Raw genomic sequence first — 15,650 nt, 5'->3', positions numbered from 1 at the left:
AAGGAACTGGAAAAGTGCCAGTTTAAGTGGCTTTTAAGGACATATGTTGAAAATAGTACAAAGTACTACAGCTGCTGCCCATGTATCAATAGCTGTAGAAAAAACAAGTATATCATACTGTATTATTTCACCTGTAATAGCATTACATTTATCTTAGTTTTGGCCTCATCATCTTCCAACTTAAGTGCTCTTCTGTGAAGGTAATTTCTTTGGGAGACTATGTTTAGATATAAAAAAAAGATCAAATGGATAGGACATGAAGCCATCAGAATGGAAAGAGGGGACATGATTTTTGAGCTCTGAAATTACTTTGTGACCCAGAAAATAAAGAATTCTTCCTCTTGAGATACAGGCACATAGAAATTAAATTGTTTTGGATCATTTTTGGTGACATAATTATGTGTGTTACATCAGTTTCTTTCCTAGCAGCTTAAGTGCTCTTAGCTGCCAAGACCAGTATGAAAGAGAAAGGAAATTTTAAAAAGTATCTCACTCACATAATCACCGTCCTGGGGGATGAGAATGTTCATCTCGGATGACTTGGCACTCACAATCTCACAATCCAATGACTCCTCACTGAGGTAGATGTGGCAGCCTTCTGTTTTGTTAATAGAAATGGTTGGCACTTTCCCCATCACCTGCAAAATAAAATCTACTTAACATCAAATCTTAATAAAATGCAAACAGAGATACTGTTAATAAAATCCTCATTGTCTTCTAGGTCTAATTTTGGCCACCAGCACCTGATCTATGTGTCACCTGCCTGTGTGATGCTTTTATTTGATTTATTGGACACTGAAAATTCTTGGTGGTGGTAACAAAGACCTATACACAACAACGAAACTGTAATGTACAGCAAGCTTTTAATATACAGTTTGATGACAGTACTTCTCTGATTCTCTGTAATTTCAGTGATACTTTTGTGCTGCTATTTAGGCAGTGTTCACCTTGCTCAGCAGTGAGTATTGGCTAAGAAGTCAAACATGTCAACTTCAACCCAGTAAGGGCAAAGGAAAGACCCCAGCATAAAGTAATACTCAACAAGGGATTTGTAATACACTCTGAAGACTTCAAAGCTCTTGTAGCATGCAACAGGAAAGGGTTTTTATCCTCTTCAGGCAAGCTACAGTTCTGAATATGTACTAAGATCAACTAATTTAAATCTCTAAAACTATTTTGTATGTCTCTTTAAGAGCAAGCACAGGATTTACTTGAGGCGAGGAAGGGAAATCTTCTCTTGTTTACAATTTTATAGATTGAAAGATATCTTCATGGCCAACAGACTAGACTCAGTTTTTGTCAGTAAAATTCCTGCTCCTGCCCTCTCTAGCAAGGACAGCAATATACTCTGGACATCAAAACACCAGAGATTATCCTAAGTCACAGAACAGTGACAGCACGTGACAGAGATGTACTTGGTAATGGGAGTGCCTCCCATCACTTAATTAAAGAATATCTTTCAACTTCAGTTCCTTAAATGTGGCAGTAAACCAAGTGCTCTGTCCTCTTGCATCCCACCCTTATCCTGAAGTATGAGCTATGCAGTGGATCAATGTATCTTAAAGTTCCTCTTCTTAAATGGGTTCTTATGCAATCAAGATCAGAAGGAAGGGGTGTTTAAAAAATTTTGCAATCATCTGGCAAGAAAAAAATATACCACTGAGATAAAGGAGAGACAAGCAATACGGCACTGAAGTCACTATAGCAAAATCTCTAGGATTAATTTACTGAAATCTGTTGCCTTAACATATAATGTGTTTGGACATTCTGAACTCAGGTCTTCAAATTACTGAGAAAACTGAGGTGCTTGGCACTTGGCATACACCAGCCCTGTGGGAGCTGCCTGATTCAAGCAGCATACAGCAGATAACCAGATCCTGCCTTCCTAAATGGATGCCCACTCTGCTCCATGATATACATAGAAGCCTTATCAATATTCATAGAACATGCTTTATTTTGATTCCAAGAATTTTGATTCTTATAAAAGGTATTTCCACTTTATTTGAGTATTAGCAAGCTGGGGCTTTGCTATTTATTACATACTAATTTTTCAGCTTTCATGAATAGTTTAAGAGGTAATGATTAAAAACAATATAATTATTTGAAAACTGCTCGAATAAGTGCCTGGGATCCATAACTCACTGTCTCCTCTGCTGTAAAAAGACATGTAGTGATCATGAATAAAACTGATTGTTACACTTCAGTTACTTGCATAAGGTTTAACATATAAAAACCCCATCTTGCTCCTATTCCCTGTGGTGGCTGTGACCATTACTTCTGAAGCATGGAGCAGGACTGCCTATATTTAATGTCATACAGCAGGCACAGCCTCTTAAACAAAAGACCTCACTTTGAAGAGTGGCAGTTTAATGTAATAATTAACATTTTTTTTCACTCAAAATAGTATGTCCTGGAGTCCCTTCTTGAGATTACACAGTGTGTGGCAGACACAACCCAGTATTAGAGCAGGTAGTTAGACCTCTGTGGAACAGGATGACTGAAGTGCTGTAAATGTCAGGTATACTGTACATTTTGAGCAGGACAAGTGTCCCCACTAGACAGGGCAATGTATAGATTTAAAATATGTGTATTTTCTTTTCATGAGAATCATAAGGAAGATGATGTCTGATTAAGCTTTTTGAAGGCAAATAAATTACTACTTAAAACTACTTAATTATATAAAGTGTCACATCACTGGCCAGGGAGATTTTTTGAAATCCCAGCACCTACTTTTATGTTATAAGTTTTAGTTGTCCTTTGACAGTCTATTTGAACATTTCCATTGAGAGGATAAGTAAAGTAAAGAATCTTGTGCACTTAGAAGTCAATTAGCTAACTGCTAGAATTTCTGCTGTAAGCACTACTGAACTTCCAAGTGCTGGGAGTTGCTTAGCATGAAAGCAAGCAGATCCGTGACAGAAGAACAGTTCTGCCAGTGCACAGATCTCTCAGCTTCACCAGAACCAGAAGGCACTGGGCTATGGGACGTTGGTTCAGTGATAGTAAATTCTTTTCACAAGCATTTTCTAAAAACATCAACAGAATTTGAAGCATATAAAGATCCATTTAGATACTTCTTACTTTTGTTGTGCTCTGTGAATTTTTAAAATCTCTTGTAATTATACGTTGTGCTTTTTCACCCCCACTTGTTCTAGGTCTTTCTTCATCTCTCAATTGGGTATTTACCTGAATCTGAATATCCCTGGAGTTGATCACTTCCACGATTCCCACAACATTGTCAAACACAAGGCCAAACTTTTTACAGTTGTCTAAAATAAAAGCAATCATAAATAAGAAAGGCAAGACAAAAGCAAATACATGCACACCTGCTACATTAACTATGAAAATTCCCAGTCCTGCACTGCATAGCTGAGTGACTTTACTCTCATAATCAATCATTAAAATGAATGGAATGATTCAGATGCATTATTAATCACATAAGTCAGTTTTTTCAAGACTGTCACTTGAAGCCCAGCTGAGCTACCCACTCACCAATAGTAATTGAGTTGATTTTTCCTTTTATCTGAAGTGTAGATTTGTTACACTTAAAAATATAGGCCACTTGCTTGAGTTCAGTGTTGTTAATGACCAGGTCATTCTTATCCTCTTGATATTCCTATTTCAAAAGAAAGTTTATTTAATTGGTTGTCTTTAACTAACAGTCTTTAGCTAACAGTCAGACAGAGTTTAGTACAATTTATCCTCGAGTCATTGCATCTTGTTACAACACAGCAATATCCTTCCTGTGGCTTAAAATCCTCATCTGCTTGGTGACCAGATATCTCACCTAGGTGACCCTTAGATGACACTGTATCTTTCAGAGCTGCAGAGCTGAAGAAGTTAGCAGAGAGAGCAATAAAATCCATTCATTTTGCAGCAAAGATGTTATGCTCACAACAATTAAAAAAAGGCACTCACAAAACTGCTGTTTGGCTCCCATCTGATTCAGACTGAAGAACAGAGCAAGTTTTCCTTCCCCAAGTGTTATATAATATTCTGAACACATACAGGCATTACCATATACAATAATGGAGTAATAGGCAAATAAACTTCCTTTCACTAGGCTTAAAAGAACAATTACACTCCAGGGATGTCCAGGAAAGCCTAGGGATCCACAAGGAAAGTTCCAAGTAGTAGAACCATAACAACATACCACAGGCAAATAGTGACTGCTCCTTATGCAAACTGGGCTCCACTGTAATATACACTGACTGTGTATATAACCTTCTGCATGACTAAACTGCATGTTCTTTCTGCTCTTTCTTAACCAACACAGTCACATCAATTTTCATTCATCGATTCTTTGGTATATGCCTACATAAATTAACACCCAAACTTAAAACAAATCTCCTCCTTCCATCTGTAGATTGGGCAAAAGGAAAACACTCCTCTACTTTAAGCACGGAAGACATGCTTGCATGGAATGGGCAATGAAATATAAATGTATAATTCCACTGGCTAGGGAAACTGTGATGACTGTTCTCTCTCATTCACAGGAATGGCCTGCAAGAAGAGATTTTAACTGGTGTTCTCTAATGGGCTTGTTTCTGGGGCATTGTCTGATTTTATAAGGAACTTATATGCCGATTCTGATGTTCTCCAGTGAGATGAATTAATAAGTGATTCTCAGAGACAAATGAATAACTTAAAAATCCTACAGAACAGTAAAAGCTGAAGTGTAGCAAATGCAGAGAAATGGAGGACTCAGCCATTTTTAGTTGCAACTTTGTTTTGTTGCATGTGAATGACAGACAAGATATTTCAGTGCTCCTCCTGGTTTGCAATGTGCAAGTTGCAATTCAGAGGTGTGACTGGAACTCACCACTCTCCACTTCTTTCCCTCTAGCTCCAAAACAGGGGGATGGTTCTGCTGTGGAGAATTCTTGGGAGAGGTAGGACTGGGAGTATGGTTTTTTGTTGGAGAACGAACAGGTGGACCTTGGGCACGTAGGTTGGGGTTCTTGTGAGTCTTCTGGTCATCAGAGACATGCCGAAGCCCTAAAAACCAAAAAGAAAGGGTGCTTGTGAAAGAGAGTCTATTTTCCAATCCTTAAAGTGCTCATATTGAAGCATGAGAAGTTTGTTTGTAGTTGGGTTATTCTCTGAAATTACCTTTTAAAAAAATTTCCTCAAGGTTTACCTGGATAACAACCTGAAGTGCAATTGCTGACATACTTTTAGCAGATCATATAAAAACTCTTCTACTATGGATGGGCTCTTAGTATCTTCAACAGAAAATTCCACAATGTCTTCTAGGTCCCTCTCTGTCTGTAGCAAGCTCTGAGAGCTTGTTGTATCATGTTTTTCCATCAGAGTTTCTTTTTCTAATTTATGACAATATTTGATCTATCCCTGCAGCATTAAATGCAAATATATCAATCATATGTATTTAAATTCACAGATATATACTTAAATTACAGCTGTCCAATATTAATACAAAAAGCTTTATTTCACCTGACATGTAAGACATTTTGACACAGGTTTGTACACTCAATATGAGTCAGGAAGAGAGATAAAACTTTATTGCAATTGCAACTTAAGAGGCTGACCGGCTACTGGGGGCTGAAGATATCCAGCTTGGCTGCCTTAAAATTAAAAGATACCTCTAAATGGTGTGAATGTCAGGTATACTGAACTTATTGGGTGGCTAGGGCTTCTAAAGGAGGTTTTGGAGCAGCCTTCTCCATCGAACCACTGCAAGCCTCAGAAGGATCTGAGCTGCCAGAATGTAACTTAAAAATGCTGTGAAAGCTGTGAAATGCTGTGAAAGATGTAACAGCTCTTGATGTAGTTTGACTGCTGGATCACAATTCGATTTCTTGTCTCCTGACCTTTGGTAATTGCCTCGCCCTGGTTGAGCTGTGCAAAGAGGGCTGAGCGGGATGCGGTTCCTTCGTCCTTGGCAGTTTCCGTATCGAAGATGGGGGGCGGTCCCGGGGGCGGCGGGGGAGGAGGTGGCGGGGAAAGGCCGGAGCCGCTGGTTAGAACAGATCGCATGGACATGGAGGATGCAACAGGACCCTGTTGGAGACAGAGGGAATTATTTTACACACGGTGTTTCAAGGAACATTGTATCACAACAGCTCTTATTTATTAACATCCTTGAATGCTGCAGGTTCGAGTGACTCTAGAAAGCCACAGGCTCAGGAGAATTTCTGGCTTCATAATCGAATACAAGCCTATGAATCCTTCCCTGCACCTGCGCAAGCACAGCTAGAAAGACTGACAGCCCACACTCTACCCTTACTGCAGAACGACTCTACCTAAAATATTTGTCTTAAACACTTCTAAGGGCTGATGTTAAAAACCTTTAACAGTAACTATTCCATAATTTATTTCAGTGTTTACTTACGCAAAAAGGAAAATATCTCCCTTTTCCATATAAAGATGATGTTTTGGTACAACACAAATAACGGAGAGGTTCATGAACTGTCAGTTATACATAGGGAACATGATAAATTGTATGCAAGATGTAAAATGTTATTCTTGGAACTGTTCAAGTTATCTGTAAAGATTCAAATACCACGGAATGTAAAACTATGTTGATTTAAGTATCTTGATTCTGAAATTCAATTTTTGAGTTCTTAGTTCAATTTCTTACATTCTTTTTTCTTTTTTTTTCAGTTGCAGGAGATCACAGCACACAAGTTAGGAGTGAAGGGGGCCTTGGCAAAGTAACTAAATCTTTCTTTAATTTTGCATAATCAAAAGTACATATTTTGGTCTGAATTACAATTCTTACATAGAATTTTATCAAAAAGACATAAATACCAGTAATTATCTGACTAAAATCTTATAAGAATGCTGTAACATGTTAATAATAAATGTTGGAGACAATCTGAGAATCACTTTTACTATCCTGCCACTGAGTGTCACTCTGATCCTACCTCTCTGCAGCACAGAGAGAACTTCTAAAAGAACTATTGAGAAAATTAGATTGGTTCTGATGAGTTCAGGTAGCGACAGAGATACTGTGCATTGCAGCAGCAAATATTAACAAGTGGGCAGATACAATGGGAAAATTACAGCAACTTAGGGAGTCACAGCTCCTCTAACTGGCTGCCTTTGTTAAGAGATACAGGTTGTTAGTGTGCCCCTGGTAATCCATCCTGGAAACAGATATTGCTTAGCTGGCCTCTGAGGATATTTTTAACCCTTTATGGTACTACTCTTTCTGCTGTCCACTAAACTGAAACAGCAAAGCATTGATCTGATTCATGCATCTCATGGGAGTGGAAACTACAGCTATTTTTTAAAAAGTAAAACTTGTTCTGGTCTGTAATCCCAAATTGATAACAGGAAAAGGGTTGAGGTCCACATACTCCTTTTTAATGTACTCTTCAGATACACTTTAAAAACAAAAGTCCAAGATCTCCTAAGGGGATAAGCTCTCTTCTTGTTAGTAAATCTTTTTGATCAAATGTAAACAAATGAGAAGAATGTCCTTTTGGAACCAATCATAATTTATTGTCAAGATATACTGGAACTAAAGTCTACTGCTTTTGGAGACATTCAAGTGTTGCATGAATACATTTAGCTCAGAGCTTCTGCTTACATACTTCCTTATTACAGGTCAGTGTCTTAGGCTGGGGACAACTTCTTCACTGGGCCCTCAGTTTATAGTGCCTGTTCCCTGCCTCTGCTAATGCCAGTGAACTTACCTGCAGCAGAGTCAGCAAAACTATGAATTATTGTAATTAAAAAAAAAAAGAATGTAAGTGGATTTAGTGGTACAATCAGTTATTGCTGCCTGAGGTGCAATACAGATCTTCCCCTTCTGTTGCCTGCAACCATAGCAACTGAATCCACTACACCCTGGTTATCCAGAATTATGAACCTTGCATTTGCAGGGCTTTTTAAAACACTCAGATACTCAGAAATGGCACTCACCATTCACAGTGTGAACATGCAGTTATGAATTATGTAGACTTTACGAAAGGCAATTAATAGCAGTAGTGGTAATGGCTAATAACTTTTAGTCTGAGATGAAAATTCGCTTGCCAAATTCCAGACTGACATCTGATTTCTCAAAAATACCTCCTGCTTCCACCTGCCTACCAGTACAGTGCTGTAATTTTCCAGAAACTTGTGTAAGACTCACATATCCACTAAGAATTTACACGATCTAAATTGTGCAAAGGCTGCAAAGGTGCATTAGAGAAAAAATTTCTGGAAGCTCTCTGTGTATTCTGCATGTAACACAGAGTGGTAGGTCACTCTGGCAGTGTCTTTGCTTCAAGTGCCATTAAAGACCAGTGCAAGACACTCTGGGCTGAAATAATTCTGCTGAGTAGTGTATCAAAGGCAGTTTCCCAAATGGCAACTGAAGTATGGGAATATCCATGTAATGAGACAGAACCAAAACTCAGGAGGGTTTATCTATGGAAGGAGGTCATCTCTGTCTCAGAACTCTGAAAGAACTTCCTTGTCAAAGTACAGATGAAGGATTTTAAACACATTAGTTAAGTTTTGACATGGTTTTGTATGACTGGAGATTGTTATATTTATTTTCAAGGAACAGACGAGGTAGGAAAGAAACTGGGAAACTAGGAGCTTTTTTCCTTATCGTGGAGTACTGATGAAAAAACAAGTCTACTCAAAAATCTCAATTCTTGACCTGAGCAGCTAAGACATTCTAGTCCTTTTAAGTGGATTTCAAAAGTAAGAAAAAAATGTATTCATTGCACTCATGCTGTTCATCTGCCTCTACTTTCCTGTACAAGCCTGGTCCCTCCACCAAAGTCAGTGGTTATCTCCACTGAGCACAAAAGATTTTGAGTTAGATCTAATTAAGAATACAAAAGCTATCACAAGGTAAAGACACCTGAGGTTCTGTCACCCTTCCCACTCCTTTATTTTGTGCAGTCATAGAAAAAAAAGACAGACTGAACTCTGGTTGTTAGCTTTTCTCCTGCATGGCAAATCTTGTCTAGTTTAAGACCTGAGTTACAGCTACACAAGCTAACTGATATTGTAGCATGCTATTTTCAACATATAGGGCCATTCTGGAAACTGCAAACAATTTCAATCGTAAATTAGGCCAGGCAAAATTGAAAGAGAAATCACAGGGAAGAAAGGTCTCCAAAGTATATGGTTTAACTGCTCCACTGTAGATCTCCATCTTACAACATGGACTCCAGTAGGACAATCTCCCATTGAAATAAAATGGCATGGAAAAGACAGACAAGTCTCACTAATGAGAAGGTGCACAGACCTGCTGGGAAGAAGGGTACAGTCTAACTCTGGCTACAGTCTTCTTTTCCTTGCCATTTTAAAGTACCTAACTGAAATCAAATAAAAATTCAAATGAGGTGAAATTCTTTGTGGGAAAGTGGCTCAGGGAAACTCTCAGAAGGGGGCAGAAAGCACAAAATGTAACTGGAAATGCAGAATACACATTTCACTTTTTGCATTCTCTGCATGCCAGGAAGATGGAACCTGTGCTGCACTCGTCACACTGATGTAAAGGGCAACTTAAAAATCAGCCAAGTGAAGTAGTTCCAGGATTTTTTTTAAAATTAATTTTGACATCTATTAATAAATGAAGCTCCAAGTTACCAACCTCAGTCACCGACAATTACTTTGCTTTCCTTAGTTCCTCTTCTAAGACAACTTACACCCTTCAGGCTCTAGGATACTTCTGAACCAGGCTCTTAAACTGTCCTGGTATCTGGTAATACTTGTGTATAGTCCTATCCAATTCCAACAGAAGTTCCCTTCACAAAGTCCATTCATTTCTGTTCTGTATAGGGTGGCGTTTGTGAGAGCTGCTGGGAATAAAATAGCATGTTACATGCCCACAAAAGTTCATCTATCCTAAAGCAGCAGGTGCTTAGCAGCTTTGCTATTTGCAAACAACTCTTCAGATTAACTTCACGCAGATGTTAACAACAGTGTGTCTTTACATAAAAAGTATTAGGAGCCATTTGGACCAGTGAAGGCGGTTGTTTGCAGGCTGCCTTTCTTCCTCTTTTATTTCAGCTGTTTGCCTAGGCAACAGCTGCTGCTCTCAGTGCTGTGCTGTCTGCAGACACCACGTCAAGTTACACTGATTGCTGACTGCTCCTATTAACATGTTAGTCTGTGCGGTCATTTTTCCATCATTTACAAATATGCCCCTAGTGACAATTAGCAGGGGACAACAGATAGAGTCATCCTTACTGTGTGAAAATATAACACAAAAGTAAGGTGTAACTTTTAACCTGGTAGCTTTGCATCATAGTGAACTTGAGTACTTTGAAATGTGCTCCTGGAGCTTTTTGAAACAGAGGAAAATGTAATTCCCTGAGTAAGGTCCTATCAGGAACAGGAGATGCAGGCCCTGTGGCCATGTACTAAGAGCTCTGTAGGGGATAAAACATTTCAGAAATTTCCCCCAGGGCTGTCTTCAGCTTCCACCCATGCTCTAAATGGGGTGACAGGAATGGGTCAGGGTTTGCTCCTTGCTGGATAGCCCCAAGCCATCTGCAGAGAGGCCCAAGGGCCTCCCATTGACTGTGGCAGAGAAGCTTCCTTTAGCAACAGTGTCTGATGCTGCTGATATTGCTGGGTCTGATAAATTTCACTGTGCAGGGTTTGCAGGACTGTGGTACAACCTCAAAGTATGTTATATCTCTACCTTCATCTTGTACAACTGGCAGAAGGGTGAGGTACATTTCTTTTTCTCACCTAACTGCCTTGCTGGAAGAGATAAATGATTGTTTATGTTGAGATAGCTGCCTGGTTGAAATTCTCATTTAATTCCCTTGAAATTACAGCAGAGCTGAGTGAAGCCGTTTGAGAAGCTAGGCCCTGTTAAGCACATTTCTCCTAAAGGCTTCCTTCCCCCGGAGCACAGGGCAAAGCCAATCTTGTTAGAGAAATAAAACGCTGTTCAGATATAACACAAGTGCTCTGGATGCCATACTGTCACTAATTTTCAGTGGCCATATGCAGTCTGACGTGTCTTCAGGTCTGAGCCCAGCTACCGAGAGACAGTAAGAATTTCTTTTTATGTCTTATCTCAGATGTTACTATTTCCTGAGCTATTCTTGCTGAACAGCTCCCTGGGTTAGCCTTCCATGTCACTGTTACTATATTTGTAGAAGTGCAGCAGCAAGGAGCCCCAGTTAGACGCTCCTATCTCTGGGGATATGAGGGGCTTACGTGCCAGACCCTGTACAAACACCCACAGTGTTCCTCTGTGTTTATCCAGCTCTTGGCTGACACAGTGCAGCATGGACACTGAGGGCAACAAAGTTCTTGTGCTGGGAACCTGCTGGGGAGCATCTGACACAATGCATTTCTTGTAGCTGCAATGGTTGATTTTACTCTGAGCCAGAAGATTATAAGTATCTATATAATGCATTTAAAGAAATGATACATGCATGTGTATGATATACAGTACCTATTTTGTTGGTCATTCCTATTAAGAGGTAAGTATCTATTTGCAGCTGAAGCAACAGGTGGCTTAGAGAGAGGTCATGAAATCCCTCCCTTAATTTATTGAAAAGCCTTCTTTTTCATGGCAGCAGACAAACAGGAATCGTAATGGGGAATACATTCTTCCCTCCCCCCCCCCCCCCAAAAAGGAAGAATATAGCTGTTTTCTGCCCCTTTATAGTAATCCTAGTTTCACACCTAAAATGATTACAGCATTCTGTATTGTTCTTTTCATACATATGCACAGCCAAAGACAAGAATTGTGAAGCTCAAAATATCACATATCAACCTCTGGGAACAGGTGGACTGTGACTCAGAGGCACAGAGCTCTTGTTAAGGTGTTTTTTTGTGTAAAAGTAGCTTAGCACAACAGTTCTATTACCTACTCTGTTTAAGCCACCTGTCTGCAAGGAGTTATGCTGCCCAGAGAGCTGCAATTTACTGGATGAAACAGCTGACTTGCAGGGCCTGTAATCGTTGTCAGTTAAAACACAAAGCAACAAAAACCCGGCTCCGTTCTTTCCTTGTTACTGAGTCTCAGCAGAATTATTTATCTGCAGAGTTTTCAAGCTTTGCAGCCCCCTGTAATATACTTTTGCCGTTCATCACCTGTTCAGGATTTAAAATGATGCTTACATCTTCAGAGTTACCCAACCAGAAATGTTTTATACAGCCATGCTCTTTCTAAATCATTTGAGAACTGTATGATAATGTAATTGCCAACACGTAATGTGCTCCAACAGGCATCAACCATCTTTTACTATAGAAAAATTTGGTTAAAAAAAAGACCAATCTTTTTAGCAAGATAGTGAAGTTTTAAGAGATATACCTTTCCTTTTCTCTCTTGCACACTTTCAATTTTGTATTTCCTTTCCCTTTTCCACTGGAACTAGGCTGCAGGCCTTGCCCAGGTTTTCCCTTAACATGTCTGAATGGTGCTTGGTCCAAGTTAGAGAATACAACTGATATACAGTAAAGACAAATATTTTCACCCACTGCTGGAATAAGAGAGTAAAAATACTTTCTTTCAAAGGGACAGGGATGTGATTGAGGCAGTCTCCACCAAAGAGAGAACTATTGTAGAGGTGCCAGGATAGCCAGTTTTTTAATTGACCCTGTACCAAAAACCAGAACACTGCCTATTGTCTGAGAAAGAAACACTTGCACCTAAGGGATGCAATTTTTTCAACAAAAAAAATATAAGGGAATAGGGAAGGGGAAGGGTGGAGAAAGGAATGGAAGGTATACAGAAAAGGAGAGAAAAGGCTATTACTGAGAAAAACTGAGCGCTGTGGAAATGTCTACGTCTTCTCCGAGATACAGGCATCTAAATTGGTATATCCGTGCTGCCCTTCCTTCTATCTGAATAAGGCCTCTGGGATTGCAGTCCTGGCTATGGCTGGAATTTGGCACTACAGTTTTGACCTTTAGCTTTAGTGAAGTGGCTCAGACGATGGCTGCTTGATAAGTAGGTCAAACTAAACACAGCACAGAAGAGATACTGGACAGATAATAGGAGGCTTTTGCCTGCAGAAGTTGGTCTTCTGCAGCTTGTTCACATCAATATGTACAGAGATGATGTATTACAGGAAAATGTTTTGATAGAACAGGAGAAAGGCAGGGCCAATTTATAAGAAAATGTCTGGAGGTAATTATTTTAGACTAGAATAAAATGCCCAAGTCTACACTGAGACTAGGATAATTGCACTCAATAAGGCTAATGTAGGAATTATGATGGTACTTCTTGGTGTGGAGCTTGTGGAGATTTTCAGCTTTTAAAGAATGTTTTTAGAGTATTATCTAAGGAGTAATAAATGTTTTTAAAAACGCTATTTCAGGGGGGAAAAAAAGACTTGAAGATACTGGCTTCAATGGTAACAGGATTTAAATAAATCTCAACTGCTTTTAAAGATGTGCAGACTTCATCCTAAGTTGTTTTGATTTGTAAAGGGGGAGAGGATTTCACTTATCACTTGAGTGAAATTCTGTATTCTGCTGGTAAAATCTATCCTAAATTACTATTGTATACAAAGAACAAAATGTTAAGTACAGATCCACCTGCAACTGAAACATTCAAGACAATTATCTTTGAGCAAGATTTGCATCTTAACTCTTATTTGATACATGGAAAACTACAGCAGTCTCTTATTATTACTGGTTGTTTTCTTGCTGCAAGGTTAACCTACAGAAATCGGAGCAGAAGATTCACTTCCCCCAGATTACTCATGCAGGTCTTGTAGCAAACAAACTTTTCATTAGGCATTCTTGTGAGCTTATATTACAGCTGTTCATTTATTTGCATAACCAAAAAGAAGTGGAGGGTAGAAAGAGGCATGCTTCACCAGAATCCCTTCTGAAGAAAAAAAAAAAAGAGAAAAAAAGGCACTTGCTCTTTATCAGAAAGAAGTGAAAAAGGACAGGTCACTATTACAGCTGTGGATTGCTTGTTAAAAACAGAAAGCTGTAGCAAGCAAAAATGACAATTACTGCATAGGTAAAATGCTACCCTGGGCACTTAAAATTTATTTCACTGTAACAACAGCTTTTTCCAAAGACTCACTGACATCTAAGAATGTCATATCTGGTAGCAAATTAAAACAAATCTCCATTAGGCTGGTAATTGCTTATTGTCCCCATTGTCAAGATAGCTCAATTGAGATGTAGTGAGTATAGTGAATGGCCACTCAGCACAGGGTGTAGGAGGCAGAAGGACACTTTACATCCAAGATAACGAACTACAAAATTACACTTTTAAGGAAATACTGTAGATCCATCTGACTTGCACTGGCAAGCATATTTTCTCTGCCATAGGCACAATCAATGAATGAAAATTACTATTTCAGATTATGTTGAAAATACATGGAACTTTTTACTCTCTGGGACAATCCTGCTCACAAACATACATGAGATATGTACTTTTGTTCTGTGAGCACAGTACCATCAAATATACTAACCATATCCATCATGCCTTGAAATGCCAATTTACACAGTCCAGTCTGGTTCTGTACCACCACTCCACACGAGGAGCAAAACAGGTTCAGATGCACACTATTTCCTTCTATGTGTATTCTTGAATACACCACATCCTTCACTATTTCCTTGGCTTTCTCCTCACATAGTCACACATTTCAATAGAGTGCCCTTAACAAGTAAAATATTGTCACACAACTTGGCACAACCAAAGTAAGACAGAACTGTGTTAGATCCAAAAATCCATGAACATCTGTTTTTATCACAAACTTTTTATAAAGCAGATAGAGATAAGTGTTATTGTCAGAAGTGACTGCTTGAACATTATTTCAACCCTTTGCACCAGTTTTTGTGTCTGTCTTCTAATTTATTAAGACTTTTTTTTCTCTTTCCTCTGAAGTGCCTGCCTGTGTGCCTGCTGCCAGAGCCAGGAACACTTTCCTGTGTGTACTAGTGATCTCTTCCAAGGCTGGCTGCAGCTGCCCTGTGCAGCTTGATGGAAGGGTAGGGGGAGCTGGAAATGGCACAGCTTTGGGATCTCACATGCACACAAATGTGCACACCACAGTATAGCTTAGTGGGCCAAGCACCAACTCAAAAATCCTGTCCCCTTTTTGGAAACCCAAGCATAGGAAATCCTCTGATCTAGGCTTATGCTCCTGTGGTTTGGTTGGAGTTCAAGCACTGACAGTACAGCTGGGAGAGAAGAAGTGGTTAATATTCTTCCTGACTCTTCACTCTTGTTAGAAATATCCAAATGTGCTACTTAAGAGCTTTTTATAGAAACTTCATGCATTGCTTTGTTGACTTCTACAAATATGAAGGGTAAATTATTGGTATAATACACTTTGAAATCTGTACTTACATACCCCAAGACATTTCTCTCTTTCTCTCCCCCTCTATAATAAAATACCTTTTTTACACCAATGTCTGCCTCTTATAAACGTTCCACTTTGTTAACGCCTTGCCAAACTAATGCTTTTTCCTTTTTTCCTTTTATGCATGTAAGTGGAAGCTGCTGTGTGCAATGATTAACAACTGTGTCTGGAATATATCTACAGCCTTTTTATATATCACATTTTTTGTCTAGACCCTGCTTCTGCAGACCTTTATGCTTAACTTCACACAATGTGAATCTGTGACTTCCATTCAACACTTTAAAATGTATAAAAAAAAATGAAATTATCACTTGAGCAGCTCATTACTTTCTGGAATGTATTTGTTACCAAGCTTCATAGAAATATTTAAATAACATTTAA

At 39.0% G+C, this 15,650-nt stretch overlaps 1 protein-coding gene across 3 annotated transcripts in view; it reads right to left on the bottom strand.

Moving 5' to 3' along the window:
- CAP2 (cyclase associated actin cytoskeleton regulatory protein 2) overlaps positions 1–15,650 on the bottom strand; it is a 68,679-nt gene that overhangs the window by 2,356 nt on the left and 50,673 nt on the right. For all 3 annotated transcript variants that reach the window (XM_026799815.2, XM_005481748.4, XM_074543357.1), the window contains 5 exons: positions 5,832–6,021; positions 4,823–4,998; positions 3,493–3,616; positions 3,187–3,269; positions 498–638 (listed from right to left, as the gene is read on the bottom strand). In XM_026799815.2, the coding sequence (XP_026655616.1) occupies positions 498–638; positions 3,187–3,269; positions 3,493–3,616; positions 4,823–4,998; positions 5,832–6,021 (714 nt within the window). The remainder of the gene's footprint in view (positions 1–497; positions 639–3,186; positions 3,270–3,492; positions 3,617–4,822; positions 4,999–5,831; positions 6,022–15,650) is intronic.

This window comes from Zonotrichia albicollis, chromosome 1 (genome assembly GCF_047830755.1).
Source record: "Zonotrichia albicollis isolate bZonAlb1 chromosome 1, bZonAlb1.hap1, whole genome shotgun sequence".
Classification (NCBI taxonomy): Eukaryota; Metazoa; Chordata; class Aves; order Passeriformes; family Passerellidae; genus Zonotrichia; species Zonotrichia albicollis.
Note: the sequence above shows the minus strand (reverse complement) of the source record. Positions and strands in the feature narration are given on the sequence as shown.